Source organism: Scomber scombrus, chromosome 13, assembly GCF_963691925.1.
Source record: "Scomber scombrus chromosome 13, fScoSco1.1, whole genome shotgun sequence".
NCBI lineage: Eukaryota > Metazoa > Chordata > Actinopteri > Scombriformes > Scombridae > Scomber > Scomber scombrus.
The window spans coordinates 17,410,797-17,437,896 of record NC_084982.1 but is presented as its reverse complement, the minus strand read 5'-3'; the positions used below and the strand labels follow the sequence as shown (position 1 = coordinate 17,437,896).

The 27,100-nt window shown below is 38.9% G+C and overlaps 1 protein-coding gene and 1 pseudogene across 1 annotated transcript; both read left to right on the top strand.

Annotated features, from left to right (window-relative positions):
• The window catches only part of LOC133992617 (piggyBac transposable element-derived protein 4-like), a 60,473-nt pseudogene extending 53,294 nt beyond the window's left edge, over positions 1-7,179 (top strand).
• A 1,495-nt stretch (positions 7,180-8,674) lies between these two features.
• Positions 8,675-26,675, top strand: vwc2l (von Willebrand factor C domain containing 2 like). Its single transcript, XM_062432240.1, has 3 exons — positions 8,675-9,088; positions 19,874-20,003; positions 26,524-26,675. The coding sequence occupies exons 1-3, from the start codon at positions 8,675-8,677 to the stop codon at positions 26,673-26,675; spliced, it is 696 nt and encodes a 231-aa protein (XP_062288224.1).
• Positions 26,676-27,100: the final 425 nt, after the last annotated feature.

Sequence of the window (27,100 nt, the reverse complement as noted above, 5' to 3'; positions counted from 1 at the left end):
TGGGTATTAGCCTTATAACAGGAGTGAGAGTAATCACTGTGACTTGCAAAGGACAATTTCATCATCTGTTGGTGGGTGTTGTAAGCTTATGTTATCCTGACATTGACAATACATGAATAAAGAATAAAGGCTAAAAATAGATTGTAATGCTGTAGTAAAATAGATCTACTGTACCTTGAGTGTAAAGTGGGAATACACACATTTTACCAATCCAAAAAACATTTAGAGAAATGCTTCTGAATTAGGCAACATTGTAAGTCCACATCATCTGTATGAGCTCTATAGTTCACTCCCAGAATTTTCAAAATATGCTGCTGGTGCCGCCATCACAAGATGTGATGACCCAGCACCAGTTAATGTTTAACTATGAAAATGTAACAACCAGTGAAAGTCATCGTCTTTGGTGGAGGTCTGCACATGGCTGTCTTTCTAATGCAACATTCATTGATTTAAATCAGTCCCAGTTTTTTTTTTAGAATCAATGCAGCTGGCTTTTCAACCTTGAACTAATATTTCACAATTGATTAACTCTGTATATACATTATTTTAACCCTCATAAATGAAATACAATCATGCCTTTATTACAGGGAGCTGAGAATTAATAATCCACCAAATTAATAAGGTAAATTCATTGACATTCAAACTGAACATGAAATCAGCATACATAGTAAAAGCAAGTGCAGACTGAACATTAAATGTGTTCAAGGATGCATTCAATATATTCTGTTAATGAGTTTTGTGTTTATCTGTTTTGACTGCTGCCTTGTTGCCACAGCAGCAGCTCAGAGTTCTGCTCCTCCACTGTTGGTCAGCTTTAATGAGGGTAATACTGTACATTACTTTCAGCATGGACAAATCCTTTTCATCTGTTCAGTTTTCAACCACCATCCACTGTATTTTCTCTTTGAGCACAATTTTATCATACAGCATATCTGTAGGGACCACATGTCAACAAACGTGAGTACAGATGATGACAGAGTTGGCATCCCCTGATCATTATCTGAGGGCTATATTGTTATGTTTGGGGTGTAAACATAATGTTGCCTGCCAACTTCCCTTACAATAAGCTGGCTCTATCTAAGACCACACCTATTTTATCAAACTAAGCAGTCTCGAAACATGGACATAGAACAGTGTTTCTATTGAAATATAATATGTTTTTTTATAAATTATATATCCTTGAAAACACACTTATCTGTTACCAAGGTTTAACAGATGACAGGCTTAAGAATTGAAAATGTGCTCTTAGTGATGGCATGAATCATATATGCTTTTGATGTAGAGCAACTATTGAAAACTCAGCTATACAGGATATTTTTTCTCAAAACACAAATTGAGTTTTGGATTAGTAATGTGAGATTACCACTAAATGATTCACTGTTGATTATCTGTATATTTGCCCATATCAAATCCCGGTATTAGTACGATCACCGATCTGCTCCAAAATGCTCATCATTCAGTGAAACTGAATTCAAAACTTTAAAGTAAAACAAATGTCTTATTTGAGTGTTTCATTCAAAGGTTCTAACCAAAATTTCTTTCTTACTAAAATAATTATATAAAATAAAAAGTTAATACAATGTAATTACAATAAAACTGAATAAAATAAATATGCATTCAATCATATAGGCATGAGATTTAGGTGGATAGTTATTCCAGATAGTTTCTTCATTACAAGCATTGTTTTTGTGACAACAAGTGAGAATGCTGTCAAAGTCAGCAAAGGTCACAATTTAGTATCCCACATCCCCAGGGGTTAGTGTAATTCTAGATGATTACCTTTGAATACATTACGGTCATGTCTGACACCCCTTGACAGCCTTTGTATGTACTGACAACCAATATAATTGGCTGCCAAATGCTTGGAAGGATTCCCTAGTGTCTTATGGGTATTATGTAATCTGAGGAAGTTCATGCTGTAACACTTGGTGTCACTCTGAAGCCAACTCATAGCAGTCAATACTGGTAATCCATCCCCTCCCTTGTGCAGCAGTAGTGTGCAGACTGCAAAGTAAGTGGACATGGGTCTCACATAAGAAAATTAATTGAAATGATTGTCATGAAGGATTAGAAGAATGCTACCCTACACCCACATTGATGTGAGGATCATTGTTACATTTATGTTGCAATAATAAGAGGTTTTGTCTGTACTATTTTACAACAATAACATTCTTGTCATTCTTGTGTGTTGACAGGATCACTTTATGTCATGAAGTTATGTTTTAAACAAAGGCTAAGTCTTTCTCTAAGGCTAAGTGCCGCTTGTGTCTGTAGTTCTGCAATCATTACAGTCTTACTTTAAAGGAATATTTTACAACTTGAGAAATAAACAATTTTCTGTGCATTTTACAGTGCTAACCTAAGCAAGCTACTGGGTTTTTATTCTAAGTTAAACTTCCACTTCTAAACTTCTCATGTAACTCTCTCCAAAATAGCAAATAGGTGTAGCTCCCAAAAATGTCAAACAAGTCATTTTAGTCTTTATTTGCAGAAGAAGTAGTATCAGTTCTCAATAATTTCATTTGAAATTCAAGAAACTTGCTTTAATTAATTTTGCAGTTTGTAAAAATGTGCAAATTCAAGCTGCTGTTTAGGCAGCCAGAAATATATCTTAATCATAGTACCTATTATGTAAAGTGTTATTGTCGTTGGTATTCATATAACTTTTACACACTAAAATCCAGTAGATTTGCATTTGATTCATATGTCAAATTGTCCCTCCAGGCCTTTCCTCCACTTCAACTCTATTTGCATGTCTAAAGCAGCAGAGTCATTAAGAGGCAACCAACCACAGCGACACAGTCTCAGTGCTCAGTGCCTCCCTGGAGCTCCTGAAGCTTCGTCAGCCATTGGAGAAAGTGAAACAGGGAGTCTCTACAGGTCCCCTATGGGAGGAGAGGAGAGCTCTTACTCAGTGGAAAATGCCAGCACCCACTGGGGCACCGTTATACACATCTGGGATAATAACTATCACAGGGAGACCCATGATCCACCAGCAAACTGAAACCAGAGTATGGATTCCTTCCCTGTTCACCATTGCCATCAAGCTGGCTTATCCCAAAAAGCCAATGAATCTCTTTCTCTTGCCTTAGAAAGGGCTATTTGAATGTCTGAATCAGTGTGCCATGTAATGCAGGATGTGGTTTACAGGGCCACAGGGAAAAGTGGATGAGGTGAAACAGTGTGGGGCTATGAGATGCACTCTCTGGAAGGCAGGCTTGAATTGAAACACTTAGGCATACAATACACATGGCACAGACTACAAAAAGCTTCCAATTTGAATTCATTACACCATTTCATACTTTCCTTAACCACCTATCATGCAGTTTCTCCTTTTGTTTCCTCTTTATAGCTTTAAGGCTGTTAAAATAATCTTACTCCATACTGTCTGGCAGTATCATGCTCCATCCTGTATTCATGTGATGTTGAATAAAATATTCAAACCCATGTTTTTATGGATGCACCATTCCAATATTGTAGATGTCTTCATCATTTTTCATACATATTTCCCCAAAAACATATTTGGTATCTTTTAAAACTTTGGCACCATAAAATCAAATACTCTTTTCATTCTCTGAATACCATGACTCAGCATCAGTATTAATATCATATTTTACTGTATATACAATGTGTAGAACATTGTAGGACCTTTCTATAAAATCAGAATGATTTAAGGGTTAATAAATTCATCATAATAAGATGACTTAATTACTTTTATGAGCCAAAGCAGAATCTGCAAGACTTTTTTTTTTTTAATAGCGTGTGGATCAGCCAGAGAGACATAAATTCACATTGTTGCGCAGTCGAATCAGCAAGGGATTGCAGAAGCACAAGCCAAGGATTAAATTTGTCACAGTAAAATTGTACTACTGGTGTTAATTTAAAGGCAAGAACAGAATACTTAGCAAGTGAGAAGCATACTGTGTTGTTAAACATGAAATTCCCTATTAGAAACATTAGCAAAAAGCCTTTCCTTTATTAACCCTTATTTCCATGGAAGAGGAAAGAAATTATGCTTTACTCACACAAAAGTCTTGATTAATGAGGTCCCCCCATCCCTTCCCGCAATCTGTTTCCTCTTTTCTCCTCTCTCTCACTTGCTTCAGCTCTCTCTGCTTTCTCACTCTCTGGCATTCAGTTTAATAAGTTACCGTGAATTGCGGTGACCGAATATAATGCCTAAGACTTGCCAGCAGGCTATAAATGTAGCCCTAATGGCTAAACCATTATAACATTTGGTACAGGCTGCCATAGTGAATGTGTTGCTGCAGGAAAACAGGGGTTGTGGAAGGCAGGCAGGGGAAGGGGGGATGAAGAGCTTCCTTTCCATTAGCTGATTGAATTGGAAGCCAGTCATGTGGGCTGGGAATTGTTTGCCTCACATCACACACAACTGAGATGTAACCACTTCTGTTAGCGGGCTCAAGAAAATGTCATAGGAGAGCATTGTCACACCAATAAGACTACTTCACCACCCACTAATACACAGGTAGTCTGTTAATAGAAGTGGTTGTTCTAGTACATTTCTCAGTACTGGTGTTGTTTTGTATTATCCACCCCATGTTTTTCGTGAGCCAGAGTGAAGGCCTAATGGACCATGGCGTGCTGGAGTAGCTAGCCGGCTGTCTCAGACAACACATTTCACATTAGGATCTAACATTTACCCAAGTGCAATGTCAGATTTAATAAATGATATATATATATATACTTATTCTGGCTCCATCACAGAGAGTGGTGTGAGAAGAGGGAGAAAGATGAGAGGCTTTATGAACCATAAGTGTTCCTTTTCTTTTTAACCAGGTCAACGGCCAAGATGTTTCTGTATAGAGAGTGGGGGAAGGGATGTGGGTAGGGGGTTGGTGGTTCATACTTAAGCACACAGTGTAGTACAGGGTAAAAAATATGAGTTTTTTTTTTAAGTGTGTTTTAGAGTCTGAATAACAAAAGTACTGAGAAAATGTCATGCACTTAGAAACCACAAAGGATGGTCTGGTGTTAATAAAAGTTTCTTAATCTCATACAAAACAAATATGCGTCTGACGGGGGATCCTTTAAAGGGGAAATTAAGTCAGTTTTGTTAGAGTGAGATGGGAAACACGGCCCACACATGCAAATTGATGAAGTCGAATGCAGATTCGAAATGATGAGAGAACAGCAGTGAACGTTAGAGGTGATTAAGGAGAATGTAAACACCATGTGAGACTGTAAAGGGAAAAAAATGTGTTCCTCATTTCTGTATTCAGTGGAGGAGAAGAATTAACAGTGCAACCCCAGTTTGCTCTCACATGTTTGCCTGCTAAATGTTTCAGTTGACACAGTAATTATGCACTTTGCATGTGTAACCAGGAGTTTGACAAACCCCTGCTTGCCACAGGTTTTGTTGTGTTTGCAGCTTTGCCAGCATCTGCATTTCAAACACCTGCCACCTTCTAGAAATAACTAACCCCTGCATGATCCCTGTCAATGCCTTTGCCTGCCTCACAACCTGAGTGACTTCGCACTGCGCTGAGATGGATTATTATTTAGTTTAATGACAGAGATCATATACCTATTGAATCTGATTTGTGAGCCTTTTGATTCTCTGAAATTAGGAAAATAACAAGTGGCGTATAGCTGGCAGGAACTGGCTAACACATTGCTCCTTAGATAAAGTGTTATTTATGGAGGTTGAATGTCACCATGCCTGAGCTTGATGTTGAATGTACTTGACAAATGTTACCAGAGAGCAGGCTAGCAGTTTGCAGCCCAGAATCATATTCAGAGGAGACCCAGGATATGCCCATGCATTAATGAGTATATACTCTTGATATATTTAGGACATTCTGATGTAGAGCCACAGTCTTTTCTCACACAATTCATATCTTGACTGTCTCAAACCTTTTTCTCTTGTGTCTGTGTCTCTTTAAAGCCATCTCCTCAGTGAAGATTTAATTAGGGAAATTAGTATGGAATGATGGCCTTTACCTCAGAGGATGAAATGTCACTCTAATTTGATTGATTATATGTCCTATGAACAGCTAAGCAAACATGTGACCATATGGAATAATGTTTATTGTCGAGTTATAGATTATGCCTTGACCCATACCTGCATTGCAAGAATGTATATCTTATATCATATATAAAATAAATCTTTTAAAGCTAGTTTTCTGTCACCTTGTCACAACATGTGAATACGTCTTTTTAATTAGGCTGTTGGATTTGACCTTTCATGATGGGTCAAGCAAGCAGCAGATGTAATTTTTAACAATTCATAGAGGTGGGTTTTGGACTGACTTACGCTGGGAAGTGACAGGTGTTTCAGGTGAAAGAGCTCCTAGTTTGTAATACAAAGCAGGTTTTCATCATTACTCAGATAAAGGCTGTGAACACGTTGTTATATTTGGACGAGACAGGACATAAGGTTGCCTTTGAAAAGATGTCTATGATCCCTCATGGGAATAATTAATTAAGGTATGATCTTAGGGGTCTCACTCAGTCATCTGTGCTAAGACTGAATGTAGTCATGCAGTGGCCCCTACGGGCTACCATCTGTAAAATGAAGCTTATGCTGCTCTCCAAACGCATACTGTATTTTTTCTGTTGTCGTAAGGTCTGGGAAGTCAGACTTGCTTTTGCGTTGCACCGTTGAATACAAATGGGTTTCTGTAAACTGTGCTGCAAATGAGTGACTCAGGGAAACATGCTGCGGGTCATGTGTGAAGACACTCGGCTCGTACAGGCACACATGCGCGAGTACACAGACACACATGCACACAGGCGCACCCGTTTACAGGCAAAAAAGGCACTCACACACATTTGACAGCTCTAACCTACCCTCTCAATTTACCAGCTGCTCCTCCAGGAACCTCCCTGACAACTGGCCACTTATTTCGTCGTTTGACTTGTTCTTAGACTTTAACTCTTGCCGCGCCAGCTCCTGAGATGCAGTTGGAGTTGTGCTCGGATGGTGGATTGTGAGTGTTGTTGTGTCTGTAGGTGACGGAGGGGGGCGGAGGCCGCTCAGCTCTATTCATTGCAGGACGCAGGACACAGTCGCTCTCCAAGGTGCTGAAAGTCGGAGCGATCCCTCTTCAGTCTCGCCTACTGACGATGAAGGCGAGCTCTGCCGAAAACAGCGTAGGCTATCAGAAAAAAGAACTGGCTTCAATCCCATCGGGTTTAATTTTCTATACTGTTTAACTTCGTCTGGATTTTCATTTCTATTTTTCACGCAACCGCTGGATGTATACACACATGTATGTGCAACAAGACTGACTGTTGCTTTCTAATATCCACCTGCAGAAATGTTGAATTGACTCCGGATTCTCAGGGAATGCTACAGAGGATTTTCTGGCTTTTTTCGTCTGTTTGTTTTTTCTCTCGGTCTCTCTCTCTCTCTGTGTACCGCATGCCTTTGGACGTGAACAGTGAAATTGTCTCAAAAAGGTGAGTCCGATGGGGATAATCATGAAACAGAGCTACTTTTACGTGGATATCATTTTCTTTGCTCTGGGAAGGGAGGATCATACCACCAAAAGGCTGCTGTTTAATTTGTTGTAAACCCATCATCACGGCCGAGAGGGAGGATTATAGTATCTCGTGGAGGTTGGTGAAGTTTCCAATAGGCTAGGCGACTATCTGTAATCTGCTCTAGCCCTCTTGGTGTTGGGCTCTCTGGCTTCGGACTAAGTGGATAACAAGCTATTTCAACGCGGTGAGTTTGCCCTATCGCTTAATATACATCACTGTTGCCACTGGCATTTCAGTTGCTCTGTCAAGACACGGAACAAATGATTGCAAGCCAAGGGCAATGTTTATTTTCACCTATATTGTTTCGGATTCTGCTGCGTGTTTCTCCCTCCAAGGGGGTGATGCATTTTGGGTTAAATCACTGCGCATTTAACAATGATTCGAAAATTGTGCATGCTACATGGCTGATTTAATAAGAACGGGTTATTGTAGGTCCAATGTCGGAGCATTAATTTGTTAATTACAGCTTCAATGGAATTTGAAACAGACTAATAGCTACCTGTTGTCTCTGGTCGCTCCCGACTTTTAAATTGTACAAATATAGCTAATAGGTCGGGTTTTATTGAATGATGAGAAGACTACTGTGATGAACCCACTCCACCCACTTCAGATAATGGATGTTTTAACCTTTTCCTCTGTTGTTGAACGTTCATTTATTGCGAAGATTTTGCATGGAGAGAATAATGTGTACAACACCCCCCACCCCCCACACACGCACACACATCACCACCATCTCACAGACGCGCACATACAGACTACATGCTTATTTTATTAAAAAGGGTTTATTTTCTTTCAGAAATAGTGGATTGCACCTCTTAAGTAGGCTAGAAAAGGGAATTCCATGTGTCTCCAGAGATATAATAATGTGTAAAAAAAAAAAGTTGATAAAATGATGCCTATGAAGGCAAATGGTTGCAGCAGTTGGATACAGCAAAGAAAATATACATATGCCAGAGAGTGCAACGTATTGGAAAGGTGATGTTTACTAGTTTATAAGGTTGTGTAAAACAGCAGCAGTAGAGTCATCATCCATCATATCATCTCGTATTTTTTCCACTGCAGCCCATTTCCAAGTGGTGATGATAATGGTGATAATAATGAAGCACAGGACGGATCCGGAGAGGATACCGGGGGCCTAGGGATGTAATCCACACAGTCTTGTTGAATGTGGATATCGATGCCGCGGCGAAGGATGGACCCTCTCCTCTCGGCCGCCTTCGTCTTTCTGCTGGCCCTGGGTGCAGTGTCTCCGGCCTCGGTGGGTAACCCCGAGGATTATGCCGCGGACGAGGCGGAGCGGACCGCCAGTGAAAACATCGTGTTTGATGACTACCGGGGGAAAGGATGCGTGGATGACAGTGGCTTCGTCTACAAACTCGGGGAGCGCTTCTACCCGGGACACTCGAACTGTCCGTGCGTGTGCACGGAGGACGGGCCTGTGTGTGACCAACCCGAGTGCCCCAAATTGCACCCAAAGTGCACTAAAGTGGAACACAATGGATGCTGCCCGGAATGCAAGGAGGTTAAAAACTTTTGCGAGTACCGAGGGAAAACATACAAAATCCTGGAAGAATTCAAGGTAAGAATTGAGTTTTAAGAAAATGGCCAGCATGGGTCAATTAAAAAAAAAAAAAAATAAATAAATCTTCAGTTCTCACATAATTATGTTCAATCAGCTGCTTCAGGGGTGTCAATTTACAAAAATCAAGTCATTTCAAGTTTTTAAAAAAAAAATGTCATCAGCATTTCCAATATGCATCATATCTCCCTTCTCGGGCATAACATTTATAATACTTTGAGATACTGTTTCCAGTCAAATTGCTGACATTTGAGCTTTGTCTTCCTGTATGATTTATAATATGATTTATAAGATCACATTTGAACATACTTGAGGGTTAAAACAGTGCTCAACTGATTCTCCTGAGATTCAGTCTCAATCAGTGAATCATTTTGATCAATGTCTGGATGTCACTTAAGCAACCATCTTACATTGGAGTCTGGGCTGTTCATTTAAAAAAAAAAAATATATAGAATCAGATGAACACCCCTTACTAGAATTGCATGTCCATTACTAAGGTGAATCCATTCAAAAATAGTGTACATTTTAATGGCATGATGGTTTCATTTTGGTAGTAGCCACTATATGTCATGGGAACAAAGGCCAGTTTTAAGGAATATTAAGTAGAATGAACACCTACTGTACATACTGTTGCTTTTGGTCTTGCAACTTGTTGACAGCAATCTTCATGGTAGTATTTTATTGTACAAAATTACAAAAAAAAGCAGGTTAGTAAAGCTAGCATGACTATATAAATAATAGTTAAAGTATAAAGATAAAATTATCATGAAAAGGTGTTTATTGGCCAAGGGCATGAAGATGGCTGCTTCCCAGAGTGATGTCATCCACCCCCTCCAGCACCCATCAGCCCAACCCATGAACACTCAACTAGCATTACTAAACAGACAGATGCTACAACATTATTTTAATACTTTAATTTGTTGACAAAAAGTAATTGCTGGCAGATCCAGTTTCCTATTATCTCCTTCAAAGGGAGCACTGTCTCTATCCATGTGTCTTGATGGTTGTTACAGAGCATGACATTACTGCCTGATTAGAAATGACACCGGGAGCATGACAACTATAGTCTGTCCGTGTTTAAACTGTTGCTCCCCAAGAGGAAACTTCCTCATTTAAATTCCTCACAAGTGGATCGGGGCTGAAAGTGAATAAAATAGGGTATGACACATTGCATCACATTGTGGCCTCTATGTATATGTAGTACCAGTCAAAAGTTTGAACAGTTCAGAAAAAGCAGACAGTTTTCCAGTTTAAAAGACTGGAAGCAAGCAACAACAGCTCTGTGAATATTGGCTTCATCTAATCGGGTGTGGAAAGGATTCATGTTGATTTGTCAGTGAAGAAAAGCACTTTCAATCATCTGTTTTGTGCATCCAACTTGAAAGGATACCTGTCCCCAAGTGAATGGCTGTTAAGTGTTGCCAGCTCACAATGAGGAAAGCACCAATTCTTCAAAAGCTGTTGATTAATGCAGCCTTAAAGTTAGAGATCACAATTATTGCTGAATGACAAAAGTTTAAAGTCTGGCTAATAGTATCAGACGAACACAAACCTGAGCTGCCTGTGTGGAAAAAAAACATATCAAACACTTAAATCACTAGTTGCATATAAACATAATTTGCAGCAAAATCCAAGTGCATACAATACAAAAAGTCCCACAATTCACTTGTTTTATCGCATATTTCCTGATTTGACTGACATTTGGGTTTGACCATGCACCCAAGGTCCTACCAAAGTAAAAAAAAGGAAATAACAACATGGCCTGATGTTAGTCATCAATATGAGTAATCACTGCATGTCTCTTTGCCAACTTCTCGTTACCTGCCATCAAAGGCTCCTGCAAATTGTCTTTTAATTTATATAAAGTTTGGATCCATCATGATTCATGACTTAAAGCAAAACAAAGGCTCCTCTGCTGGGAGATGTTGGAACATATCACACCTCTGAAAATTAGCACATCATGTCACATGAAACAAATTGAAGCAGGCAGGTGGCTACACAGTGAGTTATGCCAAATAAGATGTTGACAAGCATCATTATTAACCATTCTGATACAGTTTATCTGGGTTTTTTTTCCTTTTTTTTTTCTTAAATCTGACCAGAAGATTAATAAATAAAGCAAGTGGTCTGGCATTGCCCATATCTAGTTGCTGTTCATCTACACTCGCATATATCTGCCTCTAGTACATTCAGCTAGATCAGCAGAAAGTCAGAGCATTCTGGTTTTCCATTGTTTACAAGGGTATTTAATCACACTAGTAGGCCCACACTATTATGCTAGTACAGAGAAAATAATCTCATTAAATGATCAGGCAATTTATATAAAAATCAAGCAACAATAATTTAGATATGCAATGAATTGTTTAAGTTATTAATTAAGCAAAAAATTAATATATAGCTGGTCAAATGTGATGATCTGCTTCTTTCCTTTTTATATAACTATACATTTAATGTTTTTGGAATTTGAATTGTTCTTCACTCTTTTATTTTAAATGATTGGTCAAATTGGTAAATAAGAAAAATTTAAAATCTGCTAATTGGTAATGGAACTAATTGTGTGTTGCATTGGCAGTTTGACACAGTGATGTTATTAATAAGATCTGTGTCGGATTTAGAATCTATGTACTTGATCAACACTGATTGGTGTGTTTCACGTCAGACAACATCAAGCCCAGTCCTGCATTAGGATGCAAGCCCACGGTTTTTGAAAGGGCCACTGTGAGAACATAAGCCTTGTATTGTGATGTGAGATGAAGTTCATCAATAGTGCAGCTCACCTTGACTGGAGGACCCAGAGAGGGAAGGACAAAAAAAACATTAAATTGTTCTTATTGATTATCTCAATGAAAATGACATCATATAAATAAGGTTAGAGGAAATCTGTGATATGAACAACCCCCCTCCACCTCCACCATCTAAGACCAGAGAAGGTGATTTAATGCCTGTGTCCACATCCAGCATGAAGGTTGGGTCTCTTCAGTGAGCACATCAAAGCCTCAGAACCCTGCAGTGTTCAAGAAAATCAAAGGCTGTCAGTATCTGGTATACAGACCCCTGTTTAGAGATGCCGACAGGTTAACCTTTGGCATGGGTCTAATTGGCATTTCCTTTGCAGCGATTGTGCTGCATTGTGCAAACATTTATATTCAGTAGCAGATGATAAAAAAGAAATACAGAGACACAGCATCTCCAAAGGATAACAAGATATATGCACTCAGTTTAGAGCTTTTGGGATGTCTAAGTGTGAACAAAGAATTGTTGTAGGTACACAATTTAGCAACAATTGATTACATTTCTTCATTATGCTGAAAATCCCTTCATGCCTAGGTCAGTCATAAAGCCCAGAGTAAGTTGTGTATGCAGTCATCGTCATGCAAGTGGTAACTGGCATTCATTCAAAAAGCAGCTGACTGCTGTGCAATGTCAGCCTGTCATTCATTGAACTGAATGCTGGTATAACTCATGCGTCAGCAACCTGACAAAACAATCTAAAGTACTTTTCCCAGTGCCACCTTGTCCACTAAAGTATTTACTTTTCGCAAAATAGTATTTAATATGATGTTGACTATACAGGTATAGATTTACTACAAGTGGGTGTATTTCTACTCTTTTGTTTTGCTGACTGTGAGAGTCGTGCCACTCAACCTCAGTAGGTGTTTCACCTACAGGGTTCCCCATCAGATGAGGAAGGGACCAGCCCGCCCAGCATGGCTGCCGGCGTGCCTTTGGCCTCAGCGCAGCTGCAATCAAGAACCAGGAGATATAGGGTGAGTTCAGATCCCAGATCATCAGGCTAGGGCTGGGATGTGAACTCAAATGTGAACAATCCCGTCCATGCTTCCTGCGATCCCCTTAGGGAAGGGATGCAGAGTTGAAATAGGGGGTGGGGGAGGTCCAACATTTCCAGTAATGAAGGTACACACAGTAGGTTTTAAGGTTTGTCTTGAATAATTTCTCATTTAATTTGCAAGGAATATACCCACTAAAATGTGAAGCTTTAGCACTTCATTTCCAGGCCTATTACTGAGGAGGGCTTCAATGTTGAGGCAATTTCATTTTTTAGAGATACCAAACTGCACATATAATAGATAGGAATGATACAAAATGCACACATAGCTGCCTACACGTCGCACATAACAGTAATTAGTGACTCTGCTTTGCAGCACTGACACCTATGAGACAAAGAGCAGTTGAAAATGATTGCTCAAATTGATTTTCCTATCCAATTTGCCAGAGGCAACAAGGGTTCTAATTAGAAGATATTATTAAGTGCAAACAATTAGGCCACAATGAATTTTTGAAATTCTGGTTTTTCTGATTTGAACTTACTTGTACTTAAAGCACCCTTGTACAAATATCAAGACTGTTTTTAGCATCCACCTTTCTCTCTCTCTCTCTCTCTCTCTCTCTCTCTCTCTCTCTCTCTCTCTCTCTCTCTCTCTCTCTCTCTCTCTCTCTCTCTCTCTCTCTCTCTCTCTCTCTCTCTCTCTCTCTCTCTCTCTCTCTCTCTCTCTCTTTCTACCACCAGTAAAATATTGTTTTGACTTGGACAACAGCAGCATGCAATCTGACTGTCAACCCATTCCCCTCACTCCTATTATGAACGCGTGGGTGAGTTTCCTGTTACCCTGTTGTCCAGCCTCAAAGTATTTTACATTACCATTTGCCCCACTGAAGGTTATTTGACTATTCATTGCTTCCCTGCCCCGTCTCCATTTGTCTCAGAGTGGGAATAAAAAGCATGACAGCCGATTCACTCTGATACCCAGCCAATAAGATGGGGACAACAGGAGACTTTTCTTCACCAAAACATCTGGCAGCACGTCTAAATTCGCTGCTGGTGCTCTATTTTCTTTTGTTAGTCTGGGCTAAGGCATGACTGATCCGCTTCATGGTAGACCTCACACAAAAGGACGCGCTGAAAGCACCAGGCGCTGCTGAATACATTGAGGGAGCCTCTGCTATGTTTCATAGGTACATGGAGTAGTTTTCTATTTCAAATTGCATTTTCAATACACTACCTATGAAGCATCTTCAGACTTCCACTAGAGCTGCAATACAAGCCAAGAAATGCCACTTCAACTTTGAAATTATTTATTTTCAAAGGCCAATTGTCAAAATGAATAAACACTACCATCTCATATAGCTACAAACAAGAAAAATTGACCTAGTTGTCCAGTTTATACTTTATTACCTCTGCTTTCTGCCGATCAGGAAAAAACTCTGGATAGGAAAACTCCCAACCTTGCATACAATACAAGAAGCCAGTTGATTCTTTCTTATACAATAAGAGATGAATGTGAGCCAGAGTAAATGACACTACTCTTGCCTTGTTGTTTCTGGCTCACATTCATTTTCACAAATATTGATTGCATCACCTCAAACTCAATGAATATTGTATGTTACATTTTTATGTCAACTTTAATTTCAATTTCCTCTTAAAATTTACTGGCAGCCACTATTTTAGAAAACATACTAAGGAAAACTAATTATAGGTTTATCAGATTTAGTTATGCATAACTAATGTGTACTTTAAAGACTACTATATGATGTCTAATAGTCTCCTTCTGTATCTGTATACTGTAGCTGTGCCATTTACAGATTCCAGTGCAGTGAAATTGTGTTGCCATTGTGATGTTTTAGAACAATTTCTTTTTATGTAGGTGTGGCAGCTGATCAAATATTAATCAAAATTGATGTGAGCTGGATCTTTACCTTCCACTTAAGTAATTGTCTCTCTCCTGAAGTGAGTTTTGTTTTGTTTGTGCTTTACTTTCTCCCATAATTACAGTAGCTACTTCAAACTGACATGTTATCAACCACCAGCTGCTAAAGAAAGGCTCTGTAGAGGAAAGAAATGTTATGTTCTTAGGCTGTTGCTTCTATTACCACTAAGCAATGATAGCATTGCATTCACAAAATATTGATACATGCTTTTATGTTGATCTTGTTCTTACGTGTTTGTGTATTGTTTGTTTGGAAGGTCAGCTGACCTGAACTTCTTGTAAATATCTGTTTCTGGGCCGACTGAGATCTGAGCAGTTAAGAATAATCTCATTTTGGTTTCTGGCTGCCAGGAATCTGCTGCATTTTGGTTTCTCCAGGTTATCAGCAGCATTGAAAGAAAAGAACATCAATACAGTTTATATTACCCATTTATTTTAAACCAACTAACTAGTGCATAATGCAAGTTGAGGAAGTGGCAGACAGTGATGAAGAACCTGAACAAAGGTGTATCCTGCTTTTATTCTATTACATTTTTTTTTCTTTCTTCAAAACGTAGGATAATCACTCGTTTCTGACAACAGGGGATGATGTTTACACCACACACCAACTGGGATTTCTCCCAAAACCTGATTATAACTGGGATACTGTGTGCATGTAAACACTCTGAGTGAGTTTTGACCTTTATTTGAACACTGTAATATACACAGTATGCTGCTCATTATTGTTAACAAGTGTTGCTTCAATTCCCTGATGAGATATATTTATTATCTTATCTGAACCTGGGAACTTGGGTTTTTTTTTCCTGCTGGCAGTATCAGTATAAAGTAAGGTGTAATTGCTCTTATATGTTGTCCAAGGTTAAAATACCATTTTTTTTACTCAAACCACAAAGCTTTTGAGGCAACACTTAGTGAGCTTACATATTTAAATATTTAATTATTTGCCCTGAGACCAAGCCAGATATCTCTATTTGGTATACATACAGAATTGTAAACCTGAATGGTAGCCATTACAACAGCAAAAAGAAGCAAACAATATTACATGTAAAAGAAGCACACATAAACACATACTTACACACATACAGGTAGTAATGTTAATACAATGAGGTTTAGGCAAGGCATTTAAGCAGAGTAAGGGTTTCTCGCACAACTTCAACTACTTCCACTGTGCACAGTGAAGAGAAAATAGTCTAAAAAGGTCAAAGCTCCAGCAACACTTGTAGTAAATAGAACAACGTTATTGTTAGACAATTTTTTTGGCTTGCGGCCTTCATCAGGGTCATGTTATGATGACCATATAAGTGTAGCTGGAGCTTTGACCTTGTTAGGAATTTTACAACAGTGATCATTTAACCCTTAAAAGGCTGGGATAGCTACATGTCAGCAGGAAAACAGTGACTTGGGTAAATCAGGAAACGTTGTAGTAAACAGAAAAAAGATGGGTTTTCAGTCTGGATTTGAAAGAATCAACAGAGTTTGCCTCCTGAACGTGCAGTGGTAGATTATTCCAGAGAAGTGGTGCTTGGTGGGCAAAGGCTCAAGCACCAATGTTGTTAGTGAATCAAGGAACTATTAAGTAACCGACACCAAGGGAACCTAAAGGACTTGATGGAGCATATGGAGCAATACGACTGCAGATATCTAAAGGAGCCAATCCATTTAAAGCCTTATAGGTAAGAAGGAGGATTTTGAAATCAGCTTTTACATGAACCAGTAGCCAATGTAGAGACATGAGTAACGGTGTTATATGAACCACTTTTTTAAACCTTGTGAGGACTCTTTCTTGACCAGTTAACGACCTTTTGTTTGTACATCATGACTCCAGGTTGTATGTGTCAGACACAGCCCCACAGCTCCACTGCTGACCCTGAATCCCACTTTACCAGCCCCCACAGATTAAGCTTGTCAGGTTGACAAAATATATCTCATCTTCCATATGTATAAGACAGCATCTTGCTGGTTAATTGGTACATTCATGTGTGTGTGCTCAGACTGACAGAGGGAGATGACTGCAAGTTGTTTAACTCTGCCAAAGAGAGAGATGTTTTTGTTGCAGTCTGTTTATGTGAGAGTATGTGTACTACTTGTGTGGGTAAGATATGTGAGACCTTTCTGACAGGATTTTTTAAATCTTAAAATAGTCATGTTACAGTGTTCGGGTCATCTATAGGCTAACCCTAACCCCGCTACAACACAAAAGAAAAGGCCTCAAGATGTGTTTTATATCACAAACAGCAGATCAAATAACATGCAATAAAATGAAAGAGCAGAAGAAATCTATCATCATTACCATCACTAAGGGTGTTAATCTTTAAAAGCATATATACAAAGCAGAAGCTTTTTTATACTAGGACACAAGTTACAGACATTGCCATGCATTGATAGATCACTGGCTCAGCCCTTCTTCATTTCCAAGTTTACTGATAGCTGTTTGTTGCAATTACAAAGATTGTTTCACATAATGAAACCATTGTGACAAATGATAGGAAGAATGTGTCTGATTAACAGTGGAGACAGTTTAATAGTTTTCTACCACAAGAAGGGAAACTGGAATAATGGGAAGTGTTCATGTCTGAATTTTCTTTCCTTAGAGATCTGCAACAATTATACTTTTCATTTCAACATAATTTTAGAGATCCCATTCAGTATAGATATTATATGAAGTTCATGTCGCCATGCTTTACATTCTACTTTCCATCTCTTAATGTTGCTCATAATCAATTTGTGGCTGCAGTGCATCCAGACTATCATACATTCCAATAAAAATACATGCCTGACCACTTTACATTTTGGGTCATTTAATGTATCCTGGCACAAGTGGCTGATTGAAGCATCCAGTATTGCCATAGCCTTTTCTGTTTTCTCACACAAAACTGGATTATGAACCTTGGAATTGTTGTTGTTGCTACTATAACATTTTACAACTGTAGATGGAAATATTGCAAACTTGCTGGAACTAATGCAGTTGGAATAGTTGATGGCATAATGAGAAAAGAAAATCATAACTCCAAAGCACAACATCCAGTATTTAAAGGAATAGTAATACATTTTGGGAAATAAATCTAATCACTTTCTTGCAAAGACATAGATGACCAGATCAATAAAACTGTCATGTATCTGCTTAAATATATAGCTGTTAGTTTGGCTTATCATAAAGATTGGAAACAGGGGAAAAGGATAGACTGGCTCTGTCCGTAGCACCGCTAAAACTCATTAGTACACACTTTTATTTGTTGTGTGTTTAAATAGGGGTTATGGATCAAACAATGTCTTGATGAAAAATGTTACCCACAAAGTTGTTGTTTTTTTAATATATATATATATATATATATATATATATCAATTGATATCAATTAGGGGTGTGACGATACACTCAGCTCACGAGACGAGACGAGACGAGATATTGGGTTCACGAGATCGAGACGAGATTTTAACTATATTTTTAAGAAAACTTCAATGAGGAAATACATGACTGTTCTTTTATTTGAAATTCACAAAATGGAAATTGAATTGAAATGTTTTAACTAATCATCTTGTAATGAATCACTTTAGTTCTACTTTCTAAATATATAATTATCATATGCAGTATGCAGCATTGTAAAAGGTTTCCCCATATAGATATTTTACAGATGGATAATTTTGGTATTTATGGAAATAACAACCATACATACAAAAGTTAGATACAGTCACAAATACCAAATATATAAATATATATAATATATACATATAAATTAAATAAAGAATCCAATTATCACAAATTATAACATATTGCTAATAAAAAAAAACAGAAATAAAAATGAATTGCACAAATCCTGTATCACATAAATACAAAAGTAGAACAACATATAAATTGTGTTATAATTTGGTAGTGTGACTCATTTTACTTTTTGCATTATTAGGCTTCCATAGCTGCACTAGATTCCTCCGCTCCTCCTACTTCAGGCTTCAGTGTAGAGACCTGAGGTAAATTTACCACTGCTCCTCTCCTCATCTACTACTGCTGACTGAGATCTTCTCAGCAGGTAGAAGCTGCAACAAGGTTAATGATCCACACGTGACATTATAAAAAGAAGACATGAAGTGCGAATGAGCGATAGAAAACCGATCGTTTTTTTTTTGTTTTTTTGGTGCGCCCCTTAATTATAGCCTTGCGAGACAAAATTCACTTCGACGAGAAATATCGTCGCGAAATATCTCGCGTCACACCCCTAATATCAATTGATATGCATTTAAATACAGACTGCCATATTATGGGAAACATTTTTGGACAAAAAATCCATCAAATTGATGAACATAACTCACTTTATTATGACTCATCTGAACCATTTTGTTTGGTCACAAAAACATTGAGCTACCTACCAAATAAATCAATCTTCCATAACAGGTTAATTGCAAAAGGGTTGTCAATATGAAGCAAGTAACTCAGAGTACTGAGTTACTTGTTCAGAGTACTGAGTTACTGAGTGGGAGCGGAGAGTTCTCCAAAAGACTGTTTGCTGTGATGAGCAGAAAAAAATGTAATATGATGAACAGTTGACCTTTCGTGATTTGGAAACAGTTTGTATTTTTCCACTCCATGTAATTGCATCACAGTTCATTTTCCGGTCAAAAGGCTTTGTAGAAGATAGAGTCAAGTAAGAGGCAGCAGTAAGGAGAGCTGCACTGATTTACATGTTGCAGAGGTGGTAAGATAAGCCTCTGGACTGGTTTTAGGTCTTAGGCAGACCAAAGCATATTGCAGCAAATATCATCAACACCACTTTTTAGACTTCCTTATTAGTACTGTATAAGTTAGCTACAGGCTATCTGTTGAGATGCAAGTAGTCTAATAAAGCTGGCTTGTTCAATAATTTATTAATTTGTTTCTTGGATTATTAAGATTGTGTGAGATGCATATAATAGGGATATTTTAATTGGGAAATATCATCAAAAATGCATATAGGAGCAGACTTGTCTGAACTGACCACATAGAGCAAACACACTCATGAAGGTGTGAATCATCTAACCCACTGAATCATCTAACCCAGATTCTGTGTTTCTTTTCCTCCTCTGCCCACAGCCGTCACCCTGTGAATGGTGCCGTTGCGAACCAAATAATGAGGTGCACTGTGTGGTGTCCGACTGCGCCGTCCCAGAGTGTGTCAACCCTGTGTACGAGCCGGAGCAATGCTGCCCCATCTGTAAAAACGGTAAACACTCATCTCTCAAATTCAATGCACACTCCCAAAAAGTCATAAAATATTCATTAAAGCAATGACGGCAAGCTTATCTGTGGTATCGCCATTTGATGGCTGCACCTTTAGAGGATGAGGATGTAATTGATGTTTTATGAATTAAAATTATTACCTTGGGCCCGTTGGACACTAATGAGCAGTACTAGTTTTAATTATAAATGACACACTAAGCAGAGTAAACATTAGCTCATTGATTAAAGGCATGGTAGGAGGGACTAATGGGTCCTCAGAGAGCCTTTTATCTCCCAATGCCCTGACACCCTTGTCACACACAGCCAATCCCTAAATTTGAATTATAGGATTCCAATGGTTCATTGGCTATTTACAAGGCGAGGTGGGAGATTTCCCTTTGCCAGCACCAATCCTGAGGGACAGATGGAACTTTATGACTAAAGTGCAGTAACTGTTTGTCTGCAATGTGATCCTGGCTGGAATGACAACAGCAAAGAGTCAATGTGGGACAAGATCAGGAGTACAAATGAGATAGATTTAATTTTGTTATTTTACATGGCTCAAATTTAAGGTCTGGATAATTAAAGAGCTGAAGGAGCTGGCAAAGAAAGTTTTCTGATAGATCTCTAATGAAAACCTGATAAACAATGACAATGTAGTTTCATAATTATATAATGCTTTGTTATTGCATTCAGTCTTCTTGTTATGTAGAGTGTCACTCCAAAATAGGGGGAACTGTTTATGAGTATTCCTTTTGAAAGGAGGCAAAACAAATACCCTGATTATTTTTCTTTCTCATTGTAGCTGTGGTTGATCTAAAAAATGTGAAGAGAGGAATTCAGGTTGAGGTGGATGCAAATGGATATTTCACCACACTACCTGCATTTATTTTTTTTTATACACACTTCCTCCCATTTCCTCTTTATTTTCCTTGCTTTCTTTCTTTTATTCCAACACACACACACCCACACTAACAAGCCTGCAGAAGCTGCTAGGATAGACCTAATCCAGGCTGACAGGACACAGTGACACCCTTGGCATTTCAGGGTAGGCCTGTCGTTTCTAGGCTCCCCAAGGGTGGCAGGTCAAGCTCTGGCAGCCAAATAAATCTCTATGGGATAGGATGGCTGAGGGGTGTGGGGAGAGGACAATGAAGGAAGGCTACTTAGCTCTCATTTTTGGCCAAAGGACAGGGGACTGTGAAAAGAAGACATCCACTTATGTGCTCCAGTTAGACATGCAGTCAGTGGGAGACAGCCAGATGTTTGTCTTATACTTTACCTGCTGCAAGAGTTTTTGTCTTCAAAAAATATTTTAAATGATCACAACACTTTGAAATGTGTTTTGTGCACAAAATTGGTTTTCTCGCCAGGGAAGGGTTATAAGAAATAGACAGCAGTTAGTTGGTGTGGTGGTTGTGGTATCTCTTTCAACCAGTTTAAAGTTGAAATTATGCCTTTCAAATGTGCCCAGGGGTTGATTGGATGTGTTCGCATGGCTGTATCTCTTTAATTTGTTTGTCAAATTCCTATGTTTATTTTCGGATCTGATTCCCGACAAGAATTTATTCAACTAATTAACCTGCTTGAGATGCAGGTCCACAGGACACAATGCTGAGATTTGGAAGGTGTATGTGATGGTTCCTCTGCAACCAACAATTACCCATAACACCCTTCTCTGCTTTGGTTGGCAAAGATGTGTAATTCCAGCCACATAGCAACATTGCTTATGGAGAGCTAAATAGTAATGTCAGCATGTTAATATGCTCACAGCGACAGCATTAACATGCTGCTGTTTAGCAAGTAATGTTTACCATTGCCAATATCTTAGTCTAATATGTTAACATGCTGATATTTGCTTATTTGCACCGAACACAAAGTACAGTTAAGGTTGATACATGAGTTTTGCTAGTATTGTCATCATAACAAAAGTATTGGACACAGTGAAATTCTTTACCTGAGGCGCTAGATGAAAAGTTCTACCAGAGTCATTAGGATTAGGTCTTTGAAGAGGATAGATGTCTGTACAAAATGTAATGTCAATCTGATGCTTGTTGATATATTTCAGACTGGACAAAAGTGGTGGATTGATTGACAGATCAACATGGCATCCCTAGAGAAATGCTGCTAGCATAGCAAAAATGCCCCAAACCCTACAAAATCTCAACCAAAGTATAGCCGCAAGCAGCAATGAACGGGTTCCAAGCAAAAAGGGCAGTCTTCGACTTCATATGACCTTCAGAAGAATTTGAAAACATGCCACATGCATAAATTGCCACATGGTTGGCAACTTTGAATTGTCCACCCAGGGAATCAAAACCTGGACTACTGTATTACCAGAGAAGGTGACTGACTATGCTACTGGGGAGACATGGTTTACACACACCTGCTCACATCATGAGGCAAAGACATGTGCCACACAAGTCCCACAGTGTGCCACACATGTGTCGGAATGGGAAATCTGTTTAAACTTAAAATGCAGTCAACAATCAAAAAAAAATTCACACCATTCTGCTGGTTTCTAGGGCTTTTATCAAATGTTTTGATGACATTTGTTTTGAAATTAGATGAAATAGAAAATGATGTGCATAGAGTAAAAATACAGCAATATATTGAATATCACTGTGGACTCTGTTAGACCAATCTGAACACCATTTTAAATACTTGATATGTACCATGAAAGTCTGTTTCAATTTTTGTGGCATATGAAAACTTGGAGATATGGATGTTAATTGATTTGAAATGATTTTGCATATTTTAAAATATATAGTGTGACAGACTTCTGAATTGACCATAGGTTACGGTGAGGCAAACTTTTGGCAAAATTCAGTGGCTGTGCTGAAACAATTTCAGCTCTGTAGGGCATATGGATGATTTATTTTGATTTTATGAAGTCATGCTCATTTTACAAAATTCATGTCACTTTATACACAGTGGCATGGTTAAAGTGGCTGTTTCATCTGCAGTCTGAGTATGAAGTTTAGCTGTAGTATCTCCACACGACATTTGCACTGTTCCAACACAGGTGAAATATCTGGCTAAACCAACTCGTTTTGAGATAAAGTCATTTAAGAAAAGTTTCTGGGTAGTTAACATTTAGTAACCAATCAGAAATGTAAATAACTGGCCCAATTGCTATGGATTGAAATGTTATTGAGTGTTTTGGCTAATTGTCCAATTCTAATTCCAACTCCCATTAATCATTTACTTGGAGGTCACAATATGTCTGGATGCTAAGGTTAAATCTGGTAGAGCAGTGAACATTTTTAAACAGGATTAATGAGCATATTTTAATATAAAACTGATGGCAACTACATTTCCTCATCTAAAAAAACAACTGACATCTTAATAGCTGCAAATAACCAAATAAATGCTTATGGCCGATTTTCCATTATCAAATTTTGTAGGTCGCTACTGCTTCTTGCTGTTTCTCACTGAAAACAGCAACAGAAAGTCTGCAGGCTCATGTCCACATTCATTGAGTCCAACCGATTCTACTCTAGTCTTTCTCTTCAATTATATGTAAATTCACTGGATGTTAAATACAATAATAAAATTCATGTTAGGAAAATGATAATGTTTTCTCAGTGTCATTGGATTAAATCATCCATAGATCTGCCAGGCCATCTCTGGCTGTCATTGTGTTATTTTACACCTATCATAGAGGAACAGTGCCATAGAGCTAGCCATAGTTAGGTGATGTTATCAGATTGACATGTTCTATGTACAAGCAGCAGCTTTTTGTGGATTAAAAGTCTTTTACCAAGTGAATCTTTATGGAAGCTGTTCTTATCTCTAAGCAAGAACCATGTTAGCCAAACAGTCTGCAATCAGTCCTAATATGCATTCACACCTTCAGCTGTAGTCAGGGAAAGTATGATGTGCCGAGACAGTTTTTATACAGGACAAACATTTCTGACTTCTCTAAATTTTATTGACCATGAATTGATCACAGGCTTGGATGGAAGACCGTCTGTCCTTCGAGCTGTGACAGGTAGCTGAAACTGTGTCCTTGTGGCTCCAAATCTATCTGGCCATAAACAATCACACTTGGCAGCAGCACCAGTCACCCTCTTCCCTCATCAACCTCTACTGAGTTTGTCCTGTAACCTGTGCCAGCTGTCCAGAGGCAGATCAATGAGAGTTAAGACTTGGCAAGCACTCTCAATGTCTCCTCTAAGCTCAGATCAAAGGGCTTTTATCAGGTCCGAATAGACCATGGGACTCATCTCTGCTGAGGCAAAGGATGGGGATACTAGGTATCCAGTAGCTCCCTTTGTCGCTGTCACATTTATTTATTGTCTCCTGCACCTTATTTTCACTCATACACAGTGCAGGAAATTGTACTAAAAGACGGTAGGACAAACCCCAATCCCTTAGAAATCTGAAGCAAAGTTTATGAGATGTTGTAAATGTTTGTTGGAGAGAAACCTTATTTGCCTTTCTTCAGGCTATTAAAACACTTGGTTAAGGTTAGGTAATGGTTGTAGTCATGGTTAAATTCTGAAAAAAGTCAGTGTGACTTTAACCAAAGCCATGAGATTCACCTAACCTTAATCAAGTGCTTTGAGTTGCCTAAACATAGCCTTAAAAAATGAATGGGCAATTTTCCCAGCCGTGATTTTGACACAGGTTTAACTAAAACCAATGACATTAACATTGTTCAATTTAAGTGTCCTAGTAAGCCATGACAGCGTGACAGTGATAAGTAATGCACAATACCAGGACCCTTAAAACTGAAGCAGCCAAATGGGATTCAGCAATCATTCATTTTATTTAATCTCATCTGCTTTTCCCACTGCAACATATACACCTGTCATGCTTTGGATGTCAGGGAAACAAAATTGTAATACACTGAGAGTGACCACTCTGCATATAACATTTTGTGTTAGCAGCAAGCAGAATCAGAGACATTTGGTATCAACATTTCTTCATTATGTTAATAAAACACAAAATCCAGATGGCATTATGTTTCTTTTCAGGAGGAGAGCTGATGAGCCTTTTGGCTGAGTGGTGTTTTTCAGAAAGCGCTGTTCTTTAATGCAAATATGTTGTGTTGAACTGGGTCCACTGCAAAAACAAGCAGAATGAAAAGAGCTGAGCTAAACAGGGTATCTTATAAGCTTAAATAGGCCTTTTTCAAAGCAGACTTTTTGATTTTCCATAGCAGGAAACACAGGTGCAACTAATAACATTAACAATGGCTCTTTTCTATTCAAGTGTCCCAGTGAAGCTATGACAGCGAGCCAGCATATACAATACCATGACCCTGAAACTAAAGCAGTTAAATGGAACCCACCCATCATTGTTTTAGTATTTACACCTGTGTTTTTCCTGTACTGGCCTACACTGTTCTCAGGTTGAGTAATTGTGCAGATTTGCATGCATCTGAACCATGTCTCCAAATGCATCCTGTTTCACATTCACATTGCTAGCTTTAAGTTTGCCTGCACTAAATCAAATCTAGTTGAACACTGCAATGTCCACGAATATTAGCCGTGAAAGCTACTTTGTCTTTAAGAGTTATGAGACATATGAGTTTTTTACGACTGCTCGTAGAGGAGTCTTGAATCTGGCAGGTTTTAACGGAGCTGAATACTGAGAGCAATCCAAAGTCACCGTCACACCAATTGAGCTGCTGACTGCTTCATTTAAATGATTAAAACTGGGTTGAATTCCTGGCACCTTCTGGCTCTTTTGTCTCCAGAGGTAAGGGAAGAGATACACAACCTCAAATCACCCCAAGACAGGGAGAAAACAAATTAGATGTAATAATTGTATGTGATATTTACAAATACTGAATGCATAACATCCTCACAGAGATAACAGCGCTTTTAGCTTCCTCGAGTACAGATTCAAAAATGTACCCAGGGTAATCTGTCTCTCTATCTGCTGAAATGATCAAATACGTGAGTATGAGGTGTTCCATTGGTACAATCAAACACATTTTAGAATTAAAGGAACCTCAACAACATAAGGGATCAACAAAAGTAAATCCTACAGAGTTAAGGATAAATCAGATGTCAAAATGAATCTGACTTCTTTATTGTTTGTCTGCACACAGTGTGTGTGTGTGTGGAGAGTGTGTGTGCAAGGAATTGGTGAGGAGTTCTGTGGCCTTTTCATACAGACTGAAGTGATTAACACCATCCTCCCTACTGCCTCTCAAAGCAGCTTTCTCTCTCTCTTCCTCTGTCTCTCTCTGTACTCCAGCCTCTCTGTACTGCCAAGCCAGCGCCTGGCAGGCTTCTCTGCTTGCAGCGCATTAGGATGCAAAGCGCTCCATGTCGAGGGAGAAGGGGAGACTAACAAAAGCGCTTTAGTGTTGCAAAAACAAGCCCATCGGTGCATGCCCGTGAAAAGATCTGTACGTCTGCTCTGACTCCCCTAACTCCCTGCAGCTCTCTGCATCACTCCACCACCCCTCCGAAAAAAGAAGCTCCCAGGAGAGCCACATCCATTTCTTGTCGTTCTCATTCCTTCTTCCCTGTCTTTCTACCCTTACTTTCCTTCCCATGCGGCAGGTCCAAATTGCTTTGCTGGAACAACGATCATCCCAGCCGGAATTGAAGTAAAGGTGGACGACTGCACCATCTGCCGCTGCCACAACGGAGACTGGTGGAAGCCAGCACAGTGCTTGCGACGGGAGTGCCTCAACGGCCAGACGTTGTCATAGAGAGACTCCGCCGGGGATGGTGGAAAAGCTCAGGCAAGGCCCTGCCTACTGCACCATTTTGTATGATTGACAGGGCAGGAGCACAATTCCTAAGCAACCTGAGAAAGCATAGTATCACAGAGATGCTCTCACATGCTTCACACAAACACAAATATAGCCGCTGAGAAGAAGACAGAACTTGTCTCAAGGCTTTTTCCACCCTCCAGTTTTAATTGTCCTATATATTTTCAGAAGTTGACTTGCTTGACTTGCTGCTCTCACACAAAAAGTTTCTAAGCTTTTTGAACTGTTTCCTAACCATTGGCAATTTGAATTGCTCATGTTGATTTCTGTATGTATGTCATCAGCTTGTTGTATGTGTCTGTCACAATCACAAAGGTATTGTGAAGTCCCACAGCAGGAAAACAAACTGTAAGCACACTTAA